At 40.3% G+C, this 24,690-nt stretch overlaps 1 protein-coding gene across 4 annotated transcripts in view; it reads left to right on the top strand.

Annotated features, from left to right (window-relative positions):
* The window catches only part of mgll (monoglyceride lipase), a 115,183-nt gene that overhangs the window by 13,718 nt on the left and 76,775 nt on the right, over window positions 1-24,690 (top strand). The window contains exon 2 of one of the 4 annotated variants that reach the window (XM_055166411.1): window positions 13,509-13,629. The exons of 1 other annotated variant lie outside the window; for it this stretch is intronic. In XM_055166411.1, the coding sequence (XP_055022386.1) occupies window positions 13,517-13,629 (113 nt within the window). In that variant the 5' untranslated portion in view covers window positions 13,509-13,516. Of the gene's footprint in view, window positions 1-13,217; window positions 13,630-24,690 lie in introns of those variants that run through there. 2 more of the 4 variants (XM_055166410.1, XM_020933946.2) reach the window with 2 other exon arrangements.

Genomic DNA, 24,690 nt, shown 5'->3' with positions numbered 1-24,690 from the left:
CGGGAATCCTTGACAACACTGAATGTACGGCTCTTCGCTGATTGGCTGGTGCCCGAACTCACACTTGTGGGTTTCTGTGAACCATCTAGTGTATTTTGATTCCTGACCTTGTCGCTGGAGAGAAATGAAATTGAGTGGAGACATTACATCTCTTGACAAGATCTTAGAGTGAATCATTACGGTCAGAACAGAAAGAATTCAGATTTAAAAGTGCTTCTCAAGTCTTCTCAAGTCACAGGCCTCAAGTGGTGCTCCGGACGCTCCGGTTTCCCCCATCAACCCACAACATGCTCCAGGTCTCCAGGAACAGTTAATAGTCAAGGTCAATTAAATACAATCAATCAATGAACCTGTCCAGGGCACTGGTGCTAGTGGCTAGACACTTCACCCACATTGCATAGTATGAAAGCAGTGTGTGTGTGAGTGATGGTGGTGGTCGGAGGGACCGTTGGCGCCGATCGGGATGGCAGCTGCGCCTCTGTCAGTGTCTGTGGCTACAACAGCAGCTACCATCACCAGGTATAGAGTGAAAGAATAATATATGCTGAATGTAATGCTCTGTAAAGCATCTTTGTGACAAAAATGCCTGTGAAAAGCGCTATATAAATGGGGACTTACTTACTTACTCAAGTCCGAGTCAAGTCCCAAGTCATTAACCCCTAAGTCGAGTCCCAAGTCCATTTTATCAAGGATCAGTTTTATCAAATCCTAAAAATAGTGACTCAAGTCTGGCTCGAGTCCAAGTCACAACTTCCCCAAGCAAAACTCAAAATCCCCACCTCTGCCTGTAGTACTGCATTATTACGACATTACACAGAATGTTTAGTAATACATTACTACGAATTTGCCATTGTCATTTGGTTACAACAAACTTATAACAGAGGCCGTGTTTTAAAGAGTTAAACAAAAGTGGTACGTGCTTTGAGCCACGGATGTGCAGAAATATGAAGCAGTTAAACCCAGAGAACTGGTTCGTCTGCATTTCCGGTCAAAACGACAGGACCTGGAGGATATTTTACCCTTTAAAGCTCAGTCACGAATAAATACTTTAAATACGTTAAATTACAAGGAGATGAACAAGTTGTACTTACAGCTGACGAACCATCTTCCCCGGAATTTTCGCCAGTCAACCTGAAAATGATGTGGAACCTATAGACCTAAATACAACAGTAGTGTGCACAATAGCAGCTCAAGGTTGTCAACCATAAACGACACGCTCGAACTTCAGCTGATGTGAATGACTGGAAAAAAAACAACAACACATTTGTGCATCGAACGCTGTCAGGAAGGTCTCAAAAATCCCAAAACAAATGCAGGGAGGTCACAAATATATATACAGTGGTTTGTAAATGCAGGTTCATCGGTTTGCAAATAAATTTAACTGCACTGACGTTTCTGAATCGCGTTATATTTTCTTTTGAGTCGAGAAATGCTTCTGTGAACGTTGTTACATTTATTTGTAAGTCATGAATCATATTTCTGAATGTCGTTATATACTGTATTTTCCGGGCTATTAGGCGCTCTGGATTATAAAACAAATGGTCTATTTTCAAACTTTTTTCACAAATAAACCACACCGGACTTTAAAGGAAACACAACAGTTGGATGGTGAGTGGTTTTGTTTGTTTGTTCGTTCACGGTGACTCTGGGCTTTGTTCAGTTGTGGCGTGTAGGGAGGTGCTGTCTGGGACCAACGGATTGTCGGCGTGTTCGCAGTGACTAGTGTTGGGGAGTAACAGATTACATGTACAGGGATTACGTAATCAGAGTACAAATTATAAGTAACTGTATTCAGTTACAGTTACTGTTTCAATGAGTGGTAATTGGATTACAGTTACTTTGTTGAAATAAATGGATTACAGGGCAGTATTTTCCTGTTTTCACATTTTGGGCTAAACCAGGACTAAAACCAGGACTAAACCAGGTCTAAACAATATGACATCTAACAGTAAAGTCGACATAATTTAAGGCAGCAGTGATCTCATGTAAAAATCATTTCTCTATAAATAATATTTTTAATAAGGTTAAGGAAAGACTGGACTTTTTATTGTCTTTAAGCAGACAAAACTTCTTATGTTAAGATATCCTAGTCTTTGCTTCTCTACAGCAAACAAATGCCTGTTCATGGAGACTTTGCAGGATGTAGTTGCTACATTCATGTAGTTTTAAAAAGTATGACTATATCAACTAATCCAAAGTATTCAGATTACATTACTCACTTTAAGTAATTTAATGGATTACGTTACAAACTACATTTTGGGGTATGTAATCTGTAATCTGTAGGGGAATATGTTTTAAAAGTAACACCCCCAACACTGGCAGTGACTCAGTTGTTCAGTTGTGGCTCAGAGTGGCACATTGCACTCGCTTTTTTATTTCGTTCCTCCGTTCCGTTCCTCGTCGGCGTGGAGTGATGAGTGTGTCTGCGGGTGTTTTTCGCCGCGCGGTCGCTGTCTGCTCCGTGTGTGTTTGTGTGTTCTGCGGGTGGTGCGGCTTTGTAGTTTACTGAAGTCGTACTAGGACACCCGAGTGGATTCGTGTATGGTTCGCTCTGTATTGTCGGGCGCGCAGTCGTTTTTTGACGGGGTTAGAGCCTTAAGCGTCTAATAGCCCGGAAAATACGATATTTGTTTCTAGACCAAGAAATGTATTTGTCAATGCTGTGATATTTATTTGACTAATAAAGACACTCATCTACCGTATCTCCATAAATCCGCCGTTCGCTTGCGTGATCCGCAGTTATCCACAGAAGGCGCTGACTCTTTGTTGTGATCCCGTTTACTGCGACGTCAGCTCCCACTGGGCAGCGCGGTTTTCTAACGTGGAAGTCGCTGATCTTGTTTCTTTTATTAAGTTGTTTTAGATGAATATTGTGATTTCAAATGTGCAAATTATAACAGAATGATTCACAGTTGTCATAGATTATAACTTTGGAGCAGACACAAGCACAATAGATCTTCTTTACTACCAGTTTTTGTATTTTTTTAAGAAATTGTATCATGGAAATTCTTCTGTGTTTACATACATACATAAAAGGAAAATTAATTACAAGTTTTTAATCATGTAATGTTTTAAATTTCATTTTTTGTGTAGTCTATGCTGTGCTTAAAACTAGTTTTAATGTACTGAGCTGAGCCTACATGTTAGCTGCATCATTTTCTTCAGTCTTCAGTCTTTCTTCGTTGGGCAGTTCTGCATATTAGTTCTCTATTTTAGGGCCTTTTTTTAGTTTTTTAATGTTGCTGAAGTCTATAATTGTACTTCCTGGTCGGACACTGACGGCAGATACGAAATGCATAACAGATACTTAGCAACCATAATGTAAACAAGGACCAAAACTGTTTTAAAAATGCCTTCCTGGCTTTGTGTTTTGGAATTTTCTGTGTTGATCTCATGAGTAGAGATAAAGTTGTAGAGGTTAAAATCACCACTACTTCCTATATTTTTGACTCTTTCTCAACAAACTGCCACTTCACGGCCACAGAGTCTGACCCACTAAAGAATAATTATAAAAACATGAAAACCTGTCATATGTCTGTGGGGAAGGTGGCCCCACACGGTCAGAGTAGGAGACAGACTATGACAAAAAAGGTGTCTTGGACCAGACAAAATTTATTTTAAAACAGACTTCCAGTAGAGCGTAAAATAAAGTACAAATAAACAGAAAATAAGTAACTCAACTTAAATCAAGGCAACAGCTCCAGACACCCAGCTGGTTTTACTTCATTTCACTTTGTACAAACCGTCTGACCTCACAGCCTTAGATTTCATTTGCTCGATGGTAGAAGGGTACTTTTTATCATTTAACCAATCGCTGCTATTTAGGCTGCGTTCAGACTGCAGCCTGAAGTGACCCAAATCCGATTTTTTGGCCCCTATGTGACCTGTATCTGATCTTTTAATGACAGTCTGAACGACACAGATCCGATTTTTTCAAATGTGACCCAGGACACTTGGATATGTGGTCCTAAAACTGATACATATCTGATCTTTTGACATGCGACTTCAGTCTGAACGGCCAAAGCGCATGAATCCGACCTACATGTTATCAACAAGACACAAACGTCACTATTCTGCACTATTCTCCACATCCACACGTTCCTTTCAACAGACTGTCCCACAAAACAGCACGACCAAAAACCTCGTCCTTCTCCTTCTCAATCTCCTCCTTAAAACAAGTAAGTTGTTCATGTTCTGGCTCCGGTACGAGAGGAACTTTAAAATCTCCAGGTGCTCAATGCTCGCGTCCATGTTTGGACAACTTCCGTAAACACAGAGACGCTCACTGCGGTTGACGTCGTCGTGTCTCCAGTGCACATACGGGACACTTTCGGGCCGTTTAACGTTCACACTGGAGTCACATACAAGTCACATTTAATTGGAAATGTGAACGACCTCAGAAAAACATCGGATTTCACAACAAAATCGGAATTGAGCGTTAAGCCCTGCAGTCTGAACGTAGCCTTTGTCTCTCTCTGTTTTTAGTTGTAAGATGAAACTGCAGCACTTGAGAAAAGCAAAACCCACCCACCCTCACCCATCCTGTACAAGTGTGGGCCCAAATCTTCAAACTGTCAATGGGTTTTGCGAGAAAAGAGTCTTATCTCATAATGACTAAGGAGAGGAGGAGGAACAGATCATCGGGGAGATTTCTAAGAAGTTCCCTCTAATATGCAAATGAAATGAAGACACTTCCTATTGTGTCGTCTCGGAAAGTGTCAAAACCAAAAGACGAGGGTTTAGTTTCGCTTCGTGCACTGGTGATTTTTCTGGTAATATTTTCACCACATTTGGAGATTTTTTATCAACAATGACAAGTTAGAAATCCCACGTTTTCTTTTGTATCTGAGCAAACTTAGAATAGAGTTGTCAAAAGTAAATCAGATATGAAAGAAAGTAAGATTATTTAATACTGAAAATCACATTCTGTCAAAAAGAAAGTGTGTGTCTGTGTGTCAGAATCGGTGTTGTTTATACAGAGTTTGATATTTTAGTAGGACAACAGTAACTCAGATAATATTTATGACAAAATAAATTGACAAAACAATTCTGGCAAAGTTGTTAAAAGTCACAAAAATGAGCAGGAACACATTTCATTACTACTTCTACTACTACTTCTTCTTCTACTACTACTATTACTACAAGTTCTACTACTTCTACAGCAACTACTATTGTGACTACTTCTACTACAACAACGACTACTACAATTACTTCTACTACAACTACTACTCCTACTAGAGCAACTACTACTGCTGCTACTTCTACTACTATTACTACAAGTTCTACTACTACTACAGCAACTACTATTGTGAGTACTTCTACTACAACAACTACTACTACAACTACAACTAACTACTACTACTACTACTACTACTACTACTACTACTACTACTACTTCTACTACAACTATTACTAGTACAACTACAGCAACTACTACACACTACTACTACACTACTACTACTACTACTACTTCTACTACTATTACTAGTACTACAGCAACTACTATTGTGAGTACTACTACAACACTACAACAACAACTACTACTACTACTACTACTACTACTACTACTACTACTACTACTACTACTACTTCTACTACAACTATTACTAGTACAACTACAGCAACTACTACAACTACTACTACTACTACTACTACTACTACTACTACTACTTCTACTACAACTATTACTAGTACAACTACAGCAACTACTATTGTGACTACTTCTACTACAACAACTAACAACAACTACTACTACTACTACTACTACTACTATTACTACTACTACTTCTACTACAACTATTACTAGTACAACTACAGCAACTACTACCACGACTACTTCTACTACAACTACTACTACTACTACTACTACTTCTACTATAACTATTACTAGTACAACTACAGCAACTACTATTGTGACTACTTCTACTACAACAACTACAACAACTACTACTACTACTACTACTTCTACTTTACAACTATTACTAGTACAACTACAGCAACTACTATTGTGACTACTTCTACTACAACAACTACAACAACAACTACTACTACTACTACTACTACTACTTCTACTACAACTATTACTAGTACAACTACAGCAACTACTATTTGACTACTACTTACTACAACAACAAACAACTACTACTACTACTACTACTACTACTACTACTACTACTACTACTACTACAACAACAACTAACTACTACTACTACTACTACTACTACTACTACTACTACTACTACTACTACAACAACAACTAACTACTACTACTACTACAGCACCTATTACTGCAAATACTACTACTACAACTACTACTACTAAGATTACTTCTACTGCAACTATTACTACTATAGTAACTACTATTGCCACTACTTCTACTACAACAACTACTGCTACTACTTCTACAGCAACTAAAACTGCCACTACTTCTACTCTAACAACAACTACTACTACTACTACTACTACTACTACCCCAGTTTCCCCTTCAACCCAGACTTTTGTAGTACAGGACGAGAGTCTAATGAAACATTAATCTCTCAACTCAAAATTTAAAAACAAAAGCGAGCGTCTGTTACAAAAGTTGTTCCTGATAAAAGAGGAAGTTTACTCGAGCGAACGCCTCTCGAGGAAACTTGTGTCAAAATGCACGAAAATATTTGCGCAAGTTAAAAATGTTCACTATTGTGTTACGCTGGTATTCTCTTCCTCTGTCATGTTTAACCATCCGCCCCATTGTTCAGGGCACAAAGATCGTCTCCTGCTGCTGGGAAAAGAGGCCAGACACCCCCAGAAATCTGCCTCACCCAGTCGTGTTTCAATATGAAGCTACGAGAACAAAATAAATATAAAAGTGTAATATTTAATGCAACATAAAGTTTACAGATTAGTTAATAATCACTAGGTACTGAGTATTAAAGGTGTAAATGCTTTTCTCTGTGGAAATCCAATCCAACTTTATTTGTATAGCAGATTTCCTTTTTGCTTTAAAAAAAAAAAAAAAAAAAAAACTACTACTACTACTAAAAAAAAATCTGCAGAATTATGTTTTAAACACAAGGAAACTAATAAAATAAATAAATAAAAATAAAATAATAATAAAATCAATGAACAAAATAATACAAAAATAAAATGAAATTGATTTGGTTTGTCTGGAATGTTTCACAGTTTGGCATTAAACCTCTTCATGGAGACCAGGTTATAGGTCAGATCTGTGGAGAGGCGACCCCGCTCACAGTCAGAATGCCTGTTTTGTTTTTTGTTTTTTTTTTTTTTTTTTAGGTATTTTTGAGCTATAAAACCATCTATAATTGTATAAATGTAATATAGAGCTGTTTAAAGTTGTACTGTGGAACATTTCAGGTAATGACATCTCCATATAAACAAGCAGGTGACGGACCCTCCAGCAGAAAAGTTACACAGTGCATCTTTATTCTTGGATTTTGATAATATTGTGACATGAACACACACAAAAAAAGAAATCAGTATTTATTAAAAATTGTATTTAAAGAAAAAAAGTGTGTCCACACGTCTCCGATGCTCTGGCTTCACTAGGAAATAATTCCTATGTCCAAAATTCCGGACTGTCCCTTTAAGAAAAAACTTGAAAAAATGTAAAATATATCAGGTTCATTATTTCAACTTCTAAATAGAAATATGTGACTTAATATATTTGAAGTCAGTGTTTCATTTATGTGATTTTATGTATTGAACTCTTTAAGTTACCAAAGACATTCTTAAAGGTGCCGCCTAATTTAAACTGAACTTTTCTAAGGTTTCGACCATATTATAATGTTCCCTCATAAATAACTTCCTCTAAAGTAGAAGTGTGCAAAAATATTGAAATATCGATATATCAGATCATTCATTTTGATGATAGATATCGTGGGCTGCTGTATCAATATATTGTCAAGAGTATTTTTAAGGTATATTGTACTAAATTATTTTGTTTAAGAGCTGCATTTGTGTTGCCATTTTCACTGTTTTGATGAGTAAAATGGGTGTTTTTCATCTTAACTTTGTACAGACTTAGACTAAGGTTACATTTACACTGAAACGTATCACCGTATCACCGTATCAGAATTGATTTGTGTCCAGAAACGTCATTTCTGTGTCTGCAATCAAAGACTTCTCTATTCGCACAGTAATGTGAAAAGGCCTGAAGTGCTAGTCACATGACTAGGCTGGCGTCACGAACATCACAACATCACAACATCACAACATCACATGGGCGGTAAAAACAAGGAAGTCGAGCACTGTGTCGGAAGTTGCAGCAGTCGATTTTGAGCCGAGGGAGATGGCAAGCATGAAAACCGTGAACCGTGTATTAACAAATAGTTCTGGCTACGCTGTTTTCCGCAATAGTGTCACATGATCGATGTCACAAACTCGGTGAATCAGGAAGGCACAAATCACAGTGATGTGGTCCAATAAAGACACGACTAGAGCTCCTACGTCAGAATATCAACGATTTCAGGCGTCCACGCAGTGCCGGATCAGATCTGTACTCAGATGAATTCGAGGGAGCTTATTAGAGATCGTTCTGTCTCTGGAACCGTCTTCCATCGGATTACTGTGGACGAAACGACATCCACAACGAAAACGACTCGAATACGTACTCGTGCGGATGGAGCCGTAGTGTCACAAACATGATTTAGCCTTTGCCTGAAATGTATAGATTTGAAATTCAATTCAAGTTTATTTATATAGCACATTTAGAACAACTTCAAATGACCAAAGTGCTTCACATAGAAGTCAACAAAACAGAAGAAACAGTTACATAAACATATATACAGAAAACAAGTGAAAACTACAATAAAAACACCAAGATAACCTGACTCGCTCGTACTAAATGCCAGGGAGAAGAGGTGAGTTTTCAGTCTGGTTTTAAACTGCGTTACAGACAGAGGATCTGACAGGAAGAGGAAGTCTGTTCCACAGTCTGGGCGCTGCCACAGACAATGATCTGTCACCTCTCGTGTTGAGCTGAGTTTTGGGCCAACAGGAGCTGGTCGGCTGATCTCCGGGCTCTGGGCGGAGTATAAAGCTGCAGTAACTCCCTCAAATAGACTGGACCCATGGAGTGAAAACATTTGAAAACAATTAATAACATTTTAAATTGCACCCTACAGGCGAGTTTCAGCTGACGTCATTGTTATTAAAAGCCCGCGTTGCTGCTGCTGGGAAATATTTTGGTCGGAGGCAAGAAACACGATAGCGTCAAACACAGTGCGTAACCTCGCGTATTTATCCCCGATAATGGTAAATTCCTGCTGCTGCATTATCGGATGCACAAATAGAAGCACGGAAGAAGGAAAATGTCTTTTTCGTATTCTGAGTGAAAAGAACCGCTAACGGTGAATTAAACGGCTTTCAAACATTCCGCAGAGCAAACGTAGAAGATCCTAACAAACCGTGGACTCCAACAAGTTCAACAACACATCGAGACTCTTGGAGGTTTTCATCTTTTCTGCTGTGAATGGCCCAGGAGTTTCCACCAAGTCATTGTGGATATCGCGGAAGTGAATGTTTGTCCAGGTAGTTGGCGATTCTGACCAGAAATTTGGTTTGGTCCACCTTTTGTCGGGGTTGAAAAGGGTGATTTGGCGTCAGTCGATGCTTATGACCAATTTCTGGTCAAATGGTCTTGGGTCCTCTGCCGTTAGAGTGGATAAATAACCGGGATCAATACCCTTTACGTGCTTTCTCGCTCCGTCCGTCATGTTGAATTAGTGTTTATTGCCGCCGACCAAAATAATTCCCAGTATGCAACGCGCGCTTTTGTCAACAATGAAACTCGCCTATATGAGACAGAACAGGTGTGAAGTAGATCGTATCGAATCATATTGAATCGAAAGTGCGCTGTATCGAAAAGCGCATCGTATCGTGGCCGTTGTATCGAGGCCCTACTCTAAAGATCTACAGTATTTGCACGCAGAATATACCGTTATTCTACTTTTAATGCTGTGCGCTGCGTAACTTTTCTGACGGACGGTCCCCCTCTTCCTTGTATCCACTGAACTTTCACGGTTTTAACAGGAATGCTTTGTCGTGTGGCATTAAACGTAATTAATTTTAACTAAATCACATGGCCTTCACTCTTTAGAACAGAGATAAAACATGACTGCACAGCTCTCTTAAAGGTTTGTGGTAAAAAAAAAAAGAAAAAGGGGGCTGTTGGTGTGTGTTTAGTGGATTTAAGTTGCATAATTTGGAGAAAAGGAATCACAAATCGTCCGCAAAAAATGCCTGCAGAGCTTATTGGCCATCGGTTGCTCTCAAAATATCTGTTTTCATCTACCCCCTATGCAGAGTCCGGTCATGCATGTGGAGTTAAAAACGTTCCTTAATCTCTAAACTGTGATTTTATACCATTATAACTAGAGCCCGACTGATATATCGGTTGGCCGATATTATCGGCTGAATTGAGCACCTGGAAGCATATCGGCTATCGGCCGATATGCTTGCTGATAGGGGCCGATATTTCACATGGGCATGTTATACGTCGTTATAAAGCTTAGACTCTCTACATTATGTTCATTTAATCCAATTTACAGTCAGATAAATGTCCTAATATGTGGCTCCACATCAGTATTTATCTGCGGAGTCATTTGTCTGTGTGAGAGTCACGTGCGTTTGTTTACATCCGCAGACACAGATCCAAACACTGGGATTATTTTCTTTTTACGGACAATCGGTTTGAGTCTGGATTAAAAGGACATTTATTAGTGCAGACTTGTGATGTGAGGAGGAGCCTGTGTGAGCGGTGAGTGTTGGAAATATGTCGACTTTGAAGCAAGTTTTTGGTTAGCGGTTAGCTGCTGTAGCTCCCACACATAAATAGGCCGTTTTCTATTGGTCTATTGTAAAGTGACTATATTGGCCATATATTTGTTACTGGACCTGCATTGATCTGTAAATGAGCTGTGAATAGACGTGTGAATGATGAAATTTGCGCATATAATTAATTACCGCGGCACGCAGCATTTACGGCTAAAGGCTAATAGCGATTGTTTATTTACTCGCTAGCAGTGATGGGTCGTTCGCGAACGAAGCGGCTCTTAGATCCGGCTCTTTGAAGCGAACGACAGGAGCCTGATCCTTATTGGGAGCCGTGTTTTCTCTTTCTCTCACTTTTTTCTCTTCATGCCGCGTGCAGACTCGTGGTAGTTTGACAGCGGCAGCGGCTAAAAACGAAACTTTCAAAACTCTGCGTGTGCATAGTGTAAAAAAAAAAACTTGAAAAAATATATTCAGCATAAAATAAATAAACCAGGACTAATCTTGGGGTCGAGAGAGGGAGAGAGATAGAGACCGAGTCCCGACACTCAGTCCTGGTTAAATTCTGGTTTAGTTCTGTTTTGCACATAGTTTAGATCTGTTATAGTCCTGGTTTAGTGCTTTTTCAGTGCTGGTTCAGTTCTGGTTTAGTCCTGCTTTAGACCTGCCTTAGACCTGCTTTAGTCCTATGACATTTCATGTAAAGAGGCAGAATAACAATAAATGTTGCCTAAATAAACCCAGTTTAAAATCCACAAGAGCCAAACCTAAGTTTTTTTTAAATAATTCAAGATTTACAGTGAATTTTTACATCACTAAATATATCGGTGATTATATCGGCTATCGGCAGATCCAACTATCATTTTATCGGTATCATATCGGCCACAACAAAATCCATATCGGTCGGGCTCTAATTATAACAATCCATTTTTACATATATACAGTATTTAAACCTGAATCTGTGCACATGTTTGTTCCCCTGGTGTTACAAAATGCTTTTGTTGTGTCCCTGAGACCAAATCCTCAAATGAATGAAAACCGTTGTACAGTCATTTCCCCAAATCCCAGCTTTAGGGCGGCTTTAACCCCGTACATGTTCTGTACAATGGGGGCGGGTCTACAAAACGGACAACAGAAAGAATAAAGCTCCAAGATCCATAATATGAGTCATTTTTATTTTATGTGGAAAAATAGGGTTAGAGGATTACATCAGCCTAATTAGGTCATAACAGGAAATATGTCAGGATAAGCACATTTTTCACATTTAGAACTAAAGAAATAAAATATGATTAGACTTTTCACATTTGCCGTCTCAAAAATCAAATGTACAGATGTTAGCTTTAAAGTTGCACCATGAAACTTTATTTACAATGGTCTGCCACCTGCTTGTCTCCATGGAAATGTAATAATTTGCCTGGAATATTCCAGTGTGTGGCATTATCTGTGCTGATTCAATGACAGTGTGTTTATTGATTTAAAAACGCATTAAGAACATGGGCTTTTGAGAGTGTTTACTTGTCTCTGTGCAGTGTTGGGAGTAACAGATTACATGTACCAGAGTTATGTAATCAGAGTACAAATTATGAGTAACTGTATTCAGTTACAGTTACTGTTTCAGTGAGTGGTAATTGGATTACAGTTACTTTGTTGAAATAAATGGATTACATAGCAATATTTTCCTGTTTTTACATTTTGGACTAAAACCAAGGCTAAACCAGGACTAAATCAGGATTGAACCTGGACTGAACCCAGGTCTAAACCAGGACTAAAACCAGGTCTAACCTAGATCTAAACCAGGTCTAAACCAGGACTAAACCAGGACTAAAACCAGGTCTAAACCAGATCTAAACCAGGTCTAAACCAGTCTAAACTAAACAGTCAAAAGGTAAAACAGGTCTAAAAGATCAAACAGGATTTACTAAAACAGGACTAAAACAGGATTTAACAGGATGAAACCATTCTATCAATAATATTTTTAATTTGGTTAAGTAAAGTCTGGGCTTTTTATTTTCTTTTAGCAGACAAAACATCTTATGTGAAGATTTCTGAAGTATTCAGATTACGTTACTCATTTTAAGTAATTTAATGGATTACGTTACAAACTACATTTTGGGGTATGTAATCTGTAATCTGTAGGGGAATACATTTTAAAAGTAACACTCCCAACACTGTCTCTGTGTTGTGTTTAAGGTGGCAAACTTTCCACCAGAAATGTTACATAGTGGACCTTTAATTAATCATGTTAATTAAGAATTTTCAGGAATCAAACTGATCGGACCAGTCAGAGCGAGAGAAAGAGAGAAACAGAGAGAGAAACAGAGAGAGAAACAGAGAGAGAGAAACAGAGAGAGAAACAGAGAGAGAAACAGAGAGAGAGAAACAGAGAGAGAGAGAGGAGCATATGGCCGTGACGTCACCACCACGGTGTGGCGCGTGCTTGTGTGCTGTAGGCGCGCGCGGCTCTGCGTCTCTCTGTCGTCTCTCTCACCTCATTCGTCTCTTTCTCTCTCTCTCTTCTCTCTCTCTTTCTTTTTCTTCTTGAAGCGGAAACAAACCTGTTGTTTGAGCGATGCCTCGTGCAGTTCGTCTGTAGCTCCGCGCGCCCCTCACCATGCGCGCGCTCACGGCGGTGTGCTGCGTGGCCGTGGCCGGGCTCAGCTGCCTCCTGAGCGGTGTGCCCTCGCCGCTCTCCCCGCTCTCTTGGATCTCATGGCTGTTGTTTTCGTCCCCAGAGCCGTCCATGCCGGAGGCAAAGAGCCCGCAGGGAGTGCCGTACAGCGACCTGCCGCACATCGTCAACGCCGACGGACTGCACCTGTTCTGCCGCTACTGGGAGCCCAGCGGCCCGCCCAGGTGAGAGCGCGGGGCCGGTGTCAGCGGGAACGGGAGCGATGGAGAGTTTACTCATGTGTGATGATGAGAGGATCTGAAAAGTGACATGCTGTAAACTGTGTTGTCGATGAAACCTTACAGTCTGTGCAGATGTTTAGGCTGTTTATGTTGAGGCTGCATGAGCTTTAGGCTGTGGAACAATGCGGCTAAAGACGAGCACAAACTTTCCATAGACATGTGCAGACCTGTTGCATCCCCCTGCCTCGTCTAAAGTGGACATCTGACTCACTCACTCTTTTGAGTATTTTAGAAAACCAAATATACTTGATTTATCCAAGTATATTTGTCTATCATCATAGGTGTAGCTTTTGGTAGGCCTCTTATATGTTATACAACAACTTCTAGGTTATTAGCTTCACTACATCAAACAAACTCATAATCCTACAAATACCAGCCTGATACTTCTTCTTATGTGGTCTTAGTTTGTTATATAACAGTAGGATGTGAGAATAGATTTCTCAATACTTCCAACAAGCAAATTAGCCAACGGCTGCACCGCATGCTGCTGTTGTAATGACAAATATGTTTGTTTGTGCAGCCTAAACCTTTGCTGTAGAAATGCACAAAGCACGTGGTTTTATTTTAGGACATTAGGTGGTGATGTTACTTTTTTAGAATAGGCTGATAGTTAATAATTGTTCCTGAGTGATTTTATTGTATTTGTTTTATAGAGTTAGTTTAAGGTGAAGCGTGGACCAGTCACATGACCCTTTCTGCTTCCCGTTTAATGTTTACACCACAGTCGCCGTAGTAATAAGTGACCAAATATAACCTTACGAAGAAAACAAGCTCTACTTTTGCCTTTAGCATGGCATGGTGACCTCTGTTTTAAAGATACACTGTGTAACTTTTCTGCCACCTGCTTGTGTCCACTGAAATGTCATGGTTTTTAACTGGAATGCTCCATAGTTTGGCATTAAACGCAATTAACTTAAACTAAATCTGTCTATCTGTCTATGGAGATGAGCAAAATGCCAGCTTGCAGGTCAGATCTGTGGACAGGCGACCTCACTTGCAGTAAGAATGCATGTTTTTCTAGCTATTTTTGTGCAATAAAAACACCTCTAATCGAACAAATGCAAGGTATTTCACAGTGGAACATTCACAGCAGAGCAATAACATCTCCATGGAGACAAGCAGCTGCCAGAAAAAGGTTACACAGTGAACTTAAGATCATTTTTGCATCGTTATTGTCCTCAAAGTTAGAGATAAGTTAGAGATAAGTGCACGTAAATGAGTCTTTTTGACATATTCACTGTGTTTTTTGTGTTTTTTTAATTGTCGTTTAACCCATTTTATATTATATTTAGTGAAATCTGATTTGTTAAAAGCGATTTTTATTTAGGTACTCGTGTTAAAAAGTCGCCTTGGCTTTAAAAACTGTGATACCTGCGTGAGATAACTTCTGCGTTTGTTGCGTCGTCACGATACGAAAATGATTTCAAACGCAATTTCGGTACTAAGGAATAGACTCGATACCGATTACGATAAAAATTAAAATAAACCATGCTCCTTTTTAGTGCTAGAATGTCATTTTCTTACTTAAAATAACAGTACTTTCTTAATATTCCCATGAGATCTTATGTTTGTTCTGATAAAAATGAAAGTGACAGCTCAAATTTTGTCCTGTTAATGTGATTTTTATTTTTTTGCTTTGCTCAAATGAGTATCTACTTTAGACAAACTTTATTGATGCACAAGAGAAATGATTTGGACGCAGTAGCTCACACAAATACATCACATAAAAATATAAATGGTAAAAAAAAAAAAATTCTAAATATGTAGAAAAAAAGAAAAAAAGACATAATTATATAAATGTAAATGTACAAGTAAAAATAAAATAGAAAGATAAGTAATAAAATATCACAGCTTTTATATATACTTTCGTTTAGGATTAGAGATCGACCGATATGTTTTTTTGTTGTTTTTTTTTTTTTAATTGGCGCTTCCAGCTCCATCGACTCTGGCTCCAATTGACTTTCCACTGAAAAATTGTCACTCCTCTCTCTGATTTTGGGCTTAAATGTTCGCATTACCCCGTTTTACATGATCCTGGTGTTTTTATTTCTGCTATTTTGTCCGTAAATACATTTCTATTCCTAATATGGAAGTCAGCTCGGCCTCGATGAGCTTCGTTTGACTGGACGCCATGGCTCACACTCTGTTAGTCCACTTCTTTAACTTTATACAGTCTGTGGTAGGAAACAAAAAAACACGGCGGCTCTTGGGGGATCCCGGTTTGTTGGTGAACAGGTGAAGCGAGATGAAGAGCGATTGAGAAGCCTGGGGTAAACACACAGCCGACGTGACAGTTGGTGGAGTTTTGACGGTGCTTATTACACAGGTGCAGTGGAGATTATAGTGTTTCTTACTGTGGGAGTTTGGTGAGCGTTTCGTACGGCGTTCTCGCCTCTATCAGAGCTGTGTTCGGTTGCCAGGAGACCGGGGTTATTTCTGGCTAAGTTTAGTGATATAACAATGGTGCAACAATGAGTTATAAGCAATATTGTTATCATGCTGGTTTATTTTGAGTTAGTTTTTTTGCTTTTGTTAAAGGAGACATATTGTGCTTGTGACTGTTTAGGGACATTTTAAATCGCAATATTCATCTAAAACGAAACAACAAAAAGGCATATGGGTCCGGTCAAGTGGTAACGGAGGGAAACAGGGGCAGATTTTTTTCATTCAAATGTCTCTTATTCAGAAACTAGAGGGACTATTGAAATAAGTAAAGTATCAGAATGTAGGAAAGAGTTACACTCCAACAGGGTAAAGTTAAACCTGTGAGATTCTTTCAAGTTATTGACAAAAAATTAAAAAACTCATGTCGGTAACGGAGGGAATGAAATATGCAGCACTTTTTGGGCAATAAATACAAACAGTGATAACTAGTGGTTCTCACTTACATATCCTTAACAAACTGGTTTGAATATTTGCTTCATATAGTTTTCTACCATATGGTACAAGATTAGGCTGAAAAACCTCTTACTTTTTGAGTCATGAGATTTTTTATTAAGAAAGGTCATGGTAACGGAGGGAAAATTGTGCAAACAAGTAGAAGGTGCAGGATTTTACATAATTTGTCAACTTTTTTCTTCCGAATACTTTAATATTACTTCAAAATGAAAGGAAACTATTTCTATAAAATATGTCAGTCCTTCCAAGCAAATTTTTTATCATTTTAAATACTTTTGTTTTTTTTTTAAATCATGTACCTTCATCAACAGTTCAAAGATGGAATAACACAAGATATGATGAAATACATCCATTTATTTACATGATTTTCAGGTCTTTGAAATTTGGGAAATAATTTTTGTTCCATGTTTCATACATGGTCTGTTTAAAACGTATGTAACTTTAGAACCAAAAATGGTACAGAAAAAAGGTCAACAGTTTCATAAACTAGAGTACATATGTATCTGTTCAATACATTTTTATATCAGATGCATTAACTTGAATTTTTGGCCTTGCTGTTTACTTCTGCTTGACCGGGCCCATAAACATCATCACAACAAAGAGCTGGCACCTCTGATGGGTTGCTGCACATCAGGCTTGCGAGCTTTTTAAAAAAATTGCACAAAAATGACTTCGCTACGCTGCTGACTCCTACACATATCGAAATAAAACTGGTGAATGAAATAAGTACAGAGCAGTGGGCGTTGAAAACAGGAATAGATCGGCAAAACGGCGTCTTGAAAATACAGATTAAAGATTACTCAAACATGCACGAATCGCTCCAAGTGCAAATTCGAGATGGAAAATGTTGAGAGGAAACAGCTATAACACGGTGAAAAGCTCTGAAAAGTCCTTTGTGCATAATACAGTAGGTAGTTCTGCTTTAAGTCTCTGTGCCCCCATTACCACTTACACAATGTTTATTTTTCTGCTGTAAAATGTAAAGATTGTAGTGAAAGACCTTGTACATGTGTTTGAGCAATAATCTGTCTTGCCCTAGTCCAGATATATTGTATAAGCAGGTCTTGAGGTCAAAATACGTCTGCTGTGTGCTGTGTGTATCTAATTATAAAGAATTTCATTACTGTCTGCTAATCAGGAATTGCACATAAGCATGCTAGTTATTATTAGCTTTACCGTCTGTGATGGCAAAAGTCTGCTCTGGTCGAACTCAGATTCACAGAGGGCCAAAAATTAAAGTCGTGGGCCAAACTAAATATTTATTGAAAAATTTCAGCAACATCTGCATGTTTTTTTCTTCTTTCGAGATATGTAGTGTTAAACCTTTTCTTATTAAAATAAATGTTTAACAATAGTTTTGCTTAAATATTGAATCCAGAACAAGCAGAATATAAAATAATAACATTTTCAATAAATAATGTCTCTATAACAAGGATCTCTAACTGTTTGTGTCCAGTGAGCTGCCTTTACAAAATGAAAATGCCAGAGAGCTACTCATTTTAGCTTTGCAAGAAATGTTATTCGATATTTGATTTATTCGAAGAGGGCAAGTCTTAGGCTGCGTTCAGACTGCAGCCTGAAGTGACCCAAATCCGATTTTTTGGCCCCGTGTGACCTGTATCTGGTCTTTTAATGACAGTCTGAACGACACAGATCCGATTTTTTCAAAAGCGACTCAGGACACTTGGATATGTGCTCCTGAAACCGATACATATCTGATCTTTTCACATGCGACTTCAGTCTGAACGGCCAAAGTGCATTCATCCACCTACACATTATCAACAAGCCACAAACGTCACTATTCTGCGCTGAAGTAGGTGAAAATTGTTAATGAACTCCGTGTCGCTGAAGTGAAGCACATCACCACTCACCACTCTTGGCTACGTCTCCACATCCACACGTTCCTTTCAACGGACGTCGCTGCCGCTGTCCCACAAAACACCACGGCCAAAAACCTCGTCCTTCTCCTTCTCAATCTCCTCCTTTAAAACAAGTAAGTTGTTCATGTTCTGGCTCCGGTACGAGAGGAACTTTAAAATCTCCAGGTGCTCAATGCTCGCGTCCATGTTTGGACAACTTCCATAAACACAGAGACGCTCGCTGCGGTTGACGTCGTCGTGTCTCCAGTGCACATGCGGGACACTTTCGGGCCGTTTAACGTTCACACTGGAGTCACATACAAGTCGCATTTAATTGGAAATGTGAACGACCTCGCAAAAACATTGGATTTCACAAAAAAATCAGAATTGAGCGTTAAGCCCTGCAGTCTGAACGTAGCCTAAGATGTACAGTTAGATGCCTATAAAACATTGTCCGTTTATTAGTGCTCAAAGTTTAAAATAACACATTTACAGTGGTAATTAATCAAATTCAATTATTTAGTACAATACGTATAATTCAGAAGTCCTTTGCTGAGCTGCTTGTATGGGGTTGGAGAGCTACTGGTAACTCCCGAGCTACAGGTTGGAGACTTCTGCTTTAAAGTCGATCTGTAGCCGTAGGGTCAGCTCTAATACTTATTTGATATGATTTCACGGGCCAAATTTAATTATATTGTGGGTCAAATTTGTCCCCCGGGGCCTGAGTCTGACATGTCTGGCTTATAAACTCATCCTGGTGAATAGTCAGAAAGCTCTGAATGCATAACATAAGTGAGAAATAAATTTGAGTGCAAACTATTTAAAATGAACCAGCTGTTTTTAATACAGTAGAGATCAGGTAGGCTACAGCCCCTTTTAATAGCTATAAATATACACACTACCGGTCAAAAGTTTTAGAACACCCTAAGTTTTCCAGTTATTTATTGCAATTCAAGTCGTGCAAGTCCAGTGAAGAGCTTGAAATGGTACAAAGGTAAGAACTGAACAGACAGAGGTTAAAAAAAAAAGATAAAAGAACAAACCACAAGTCCAAGACAAAACTACCTCAGGAAAAAAGAACAAGATGGTAAAACTTGAAAACGTGGAGTGTCCAGCACAGACTCCAGACTTAAACCCCATCGAGCTGGTTTGGGATGAACTGGACAGAAGAGTGAAAAAGAAGCGACCAACAAGTGCCACACATTTATGGAAACTTCTGCAACAGACTTGGGAAGAACTTTCTGAAGAATATTTGATTTCTATTGTAAAAAGAAGCAGCCATGAGTGTGTTCAGCTGTTATATCTGCCAAAGGTCGAAACTTTCATGAATTTAAAGTTTAGAATACATTTTGGTCAACAGTAAACAGTAAAAAACTTGAAAAAGTGTGGGCTTTTAAAACTTTTGACAGGTAGTGTATATAGGCACTGTGAGGAGTAGAGTTCCACTGAGGTTTTTGGGTCAAAAAATTTCCAAAACTGAGAGACAGTTTTACCTAGAATACTTTATTTTTTTAATCTAGGGCAAAAAGTAGCACACTTGAAGGTCTTATATTGTGCAAAACTGACTCTTGTGAGCTTTAAGTCGTGTTATAATGTTGTTACCTCCTCAAAAACAGACCTGGAGTTGTAGTCCAATGAGATTCATTTTGGTCTTCCGATATTTAATGTTATTAGGTTCTTTTTTCACACCTGGACTTTTGTTTCATACCCGACAGTTTCGACTGCTCACTAGCGTCTTCCTCAGAGTCACGTGATGTTGCTGTGACGTGTCTGGTCAGCTGATTTAAACAGGTTTTGGCGCTGCTTTCCTACCGGTGGAGGCAGGACGACAGCGCCACCTGCATAGAACCGGAGCATAAATGTAATGAAATATACGAAATACCCTGCATGTCCTGCAATAAAACACACATCGGGGAAACAGGGAGGGCGTTCAGTACACGAAAAAAGGAACATAGAACAGAATGCGAGAAGGAAAAAGCGAAGGCGTGCACACGAGCAACAAAACACAAAGCAGAACAGGAACAACTCAAATCAGCCATTTCTGACCAAAGAGAAAAGAGAGAACCACATTATGGACTGGGATGGAGCAAACATCACTGGGACAGAGGAAAACAAACATCACCGCTGCATTAAAGAAGCAATCGAAATACGGAAACGTGCCCACAGGACTGTAAACCGGGATGAGGGGGCCTTTTTGCTCTCACACACCTGGGATACTGTCCTGAGGAAGTGGGACTGCAGATGGCGCTGTCGTCCTGCCTCCACCGGTAGGAAGACGGCGCCAAAACCTGTTTAAATCAGCTGACCGGACACGCCACAGCAACATCACGTGACTCTGAGGAAGACGCTAGTGAGCAGTCGAAACTGTCAGGTATGAAACAAAACTCCAGGTCTGAAAAAAGAACCTGATAACATTAGACCTGGAGTTGTGTTTTGTTTCATTCACACATGTTTTGTCTACATCTCTAAACTTCAAAATGCTCTGTTCCGCCTTGTGATGTCATGAAGCGGTAGTTTTCATGTTAACAGCTACATTTTACATTTTGTTCAGTAGACATTGACATCACCTTCGTCTTTTATCCAAAGTGAAACCTTTTTTTATCTTTTAATAATTTTGAACAGGTCGTGCACACTTTTATCTCTACTGGTCTGGACTGCAGCAGTGCGCTCTACACAGGAATCGACCAAAACACACTTCAGCGCTTGCAGTTAGTCCAGAACTCTGCTGCGCGTCGTTTAACAGGGAACAAAAAGGAGAGAGCACATTACCCCGCTGGCTTCCTGTTAACTTCAGAACTGATTTTAAGATTTTAATTATTTGTTTTAAAAGCTTTGAATGGACTGGCCCCACAATAAATCTCGGAGCTCATCCAGATTTATACCCTCGCACGCCCTCTGAGGTCCGAGGTCCAGCTCCAGCTCGTGGTCCCCAAAACAAGACTCAAAACCAGCCCCAAACTCTGGAACGCTCTGCCCCTTCACGTCCGAACAGCCCCCACGGTGGAGTGTTTTAATTCTTGACTTAAGACCCACTTTTACTCTCTGGCTTTTAATACCGCATGAGTTGTGTGGTCCTCTGTGTCTTTTATTTTATTTATTTATTAATTGGTTTTTATCTATTTTATTTTTTTAGTACTGCTTTTATGTAATGATTTTATTATTTTTGTTCATTGATTTTATTATTATTTTATTTTATTATTTTTTTTAATTGTTTTATCTATTTTTTTAGTACTGCTTTTATGTAATGATTTTATTATTTTTTATTCATTGATTTTATTATTATTTTATTTTTTTTATTTTTTTTTATTGTTTTATCTATTTTTTTTAGTACTGCTTTTATGTAATGATTTTATTATTTTTGTTCATTGATTTTATTATTATTATTTTATTTATTTATTCTATTAGTTTCCTCATGGTCTGCTGATTTTTTTTTTTTAAGTTTTGCATTGCTATGTGAAGCACTTTGGAAACTGTTTTGTTTATCAAATGTGCTATACAAATTAAGTTGGATTGGATTGGAATTCCAGGGCTGAAATTATCCAAATGATTCTAGTGAAGGTGTATGGAGTTTAAAAACACAGTGGCTTCACAAGGTGGAATAAAATGTTTTCAGTTTGACGGAAGAACTCAGTCTAAATATTCAGGTTTGTGAGTTAAACGTGCGTAAATGAAACAAAACACAGCTCCAGGTCTGTTTGTGTTGAGGAAACATAGATCAGAAAGAGAAAACCAGTGGAACAGGCTTAAATAACTGTGAAATCATTTCTGTAAGACTCAGACCAAACAGGAAAAGTAACCACTCCTCTTGAGGATGACTGCGTATTTTATTTTTATTTCTCTCATTTAATTGGGGATGTTACAAAGTGCAGACGTTTAAAGTGCTCGTGTTATGAAATGGCTTCGGTGAACTGGCATTACACTGAGTTATTTAATTCAGCTCATGTTTACAGCTCCTCCAGGACGAGTTAAAAGCATTTACTCTGAGAGAGGAAGGGAGGGAGGAGGAGGAGGGAGGAGGAGGAGGAGGAGGAGGAAGAGGGAGGGAGAGAGGGAGGAGGAGGAAGAGGAAGGGAGGAGGGAGGGAGGGAGGGAGGGAGGAGGAGGAAGAGGAGGGAGAGGAGGGAGGAGGAGGAGGAGAGGGAGGGAGGGAGGGAGGGAGAGGAGGGGGAGGAGGAGGAGGAGAGAGGAGGAGGAGGAGGAGGAGGGAGGGAGAGAGGGAGGGAGGAGGGAGGAGGGAGAGGAGAGAGGAGGAGAGGAGGAGGAGAGAGGGAGGAGGAGAGGGAGGAGGAGAGAGAGGAGGAGGGAGGAAGAGGGAAGGGAGAGGAGGAGGAGGGAGGAGAGAGGGAGGAGGAGAGGGAGGAGGAGGAGAGGAGAGAGAGAGGGGAGGGAGAGGAGAGGAGAGAGAGAGGGAGGGAGGAGGAGGAGGAGGAGGAGGAGAGAGAGAGAGGGAGGAGGAAGAGGAGAGGGAGGGAGGGAGAGGAGGGAGAGAGAGAGAGAGAGGGAGGGAGGAGGAGGAGGAAGAGGGAGGGAGGAGGAGGGAGAGGGAGGGAGAGAGGAGGAGGAGGGGAGGGGAGGAGGAGGAGGAGAGAGAGAGAGAGAGGGGTGGGTGAGTGAGGAAGAGAGAAAGAGACAGGGAGGAGGAGAGTGGGAGGAGGACGGAGGAGGGAGAGAGGGAGACAGTGGGGAGAGAGGAAGAGAGAAAGAGATAGGGAGGGAGGGGGAGAGGAGAGGGGAGGGAGAGAGGAGCAGGGGGGGAAGGAAGGAGAAGGGAGGGAGACAGTGGGGGAGAGAAGAAGAGAGAAAGTGACAGAGGAGAAAGGAGAGAGAGGGAGAGAGAGAGAAAGAGACAGGGAGGAGGAGGGAGGGAGAGAATGGGGCAGAGAGGAAGAGAGAAAGAGACGGGGAAGAGGAGGGTGAGAGTGAGGGAGGGAGGGAGGAAGGGGAAGAGAAGAGAGGGTGAGAGAGAGGGAGGGACAGAGGGTGAGAATGGGGGAGAGAGAGAGAGGGAGGAGGAGGAAGAGAGTGGGGAGAGAGGAACGGACAGGGAGGAGGAGGGAGGGAGAGAGAGAGGGAGAAGGAGAGAGAGAGGGAGGCAAGAGCAGGAATGAGTGACTGGGGAGAGAGAGGGAGGGAGGGGGAGAGAGGGAGAAGAAGAGAGATGCAGGGAGAGAGAGAGAGGAGGGAGAGAGAGCGAGAGAGAAGGAGAAGGGAGAGAGAGTGAGGGGGAGAGAGAGAGGGAAGGGAAGGAGAGAGAGAGATGGAAGGAGAGGGAGGGAAAGGGGAGAGGAAGTTAGAGACAGGAGAAAGGAGGGAGGGAGCGAGAAAGGGAGGGAAGGGGGAGAGGAGAAAGGAGAGAGAGGAAGAGAGAGAGGCAGGAAAGGGAGGGAGGGAGGGAGATAGAGAGGAAGGGAAGGAGAGAAAAAGGGAGAGAGAGAGGGGGAGGGATTGAGGGAAACAGAGAAGGAGACGGAGAGAGATGAAGAGAGGGAGGTAGAGAGAAAGAGCGAGAGAGAGATTATTCACTTGTTCGTAAAATTTTGACCTTTTATTTGGCTAAAAATTTGCTTTGAAAATCAAAATTTCCAATCAAAATTCTGTGTGCGGTTCTTCTGTGACGATGTGGGACGACAGTGGAGCTTTTGTGCACGAGCTGAAGGCCAAACCCAGGTCTGCCCAGCGCGTCGTCCCGTCTCATTATCACTCTGTAATTATAGAAATGAGCTGTTGTCGCGGCGACCACTGATACTCATCAGGGGTCACGACCTCATTAAGTTCAGACCAGCTCCTCGCAGCAACACGTCTGAAAGACAAGACAAGACTTCTGACTGAGTATTTAAAAAGACTAAATTTGCTACTGACTTTAGGAAGTGGATGTATTTTGGGACAGATTTGTATTTAAAAGTTGAGTCTTAGTAGTAGTAGTGGTAGTGGTAGTACTGATAGTAGTAGTCGTGATAGTAGTAGTAGTAGTAGTGGTGGTAGTGGTAGTGATAGTAGTAGTAGTGGTAGTAGGAGTAGTATTAGAAGTAGTGTAGTAGTAGGAGGAGGAGGAGGAGCAGTGGTAGTGGTAGTAGTAGTAGTGGTAGTAGGAGTAGTATTAGAAGTAGTGTAGTAGTAGGAGGAGGAGGAGGAGCAGTGGTAGTGGTAGTACTGATAGTAGTAGTCATGATAATAGTTGTAGTGATAGTAGTCGTGGTAGTGATAGGAGTAGTATTAGAAGTAGTGTAGTGGTAGTGGTAGTAGTGGT

Source organism: Boleophthalmus pectinirostris, unplaced genomic scaffold, assembly GCF_026225935.1.
Source record: "Boleophthalmus pectinirostris isolate CB_2022bp ecotype Guang Dong unplaced genomic scaffold, ASM2622593v1 HiC_scaffold_8, whole genome shotgun sequence".
NCBI classification, from domain to species: Eukaryota; Metazoa; Chordata; class Actinopteri; order Gobiiformes; family Gobiidae; genus Boleophthalmus; species Boleophthalmus pectinirostris.
Note: the sequence above shows the minus strand (reverse complement) of the source record. Positions and strands in the feature narration are given on the sequence as shown.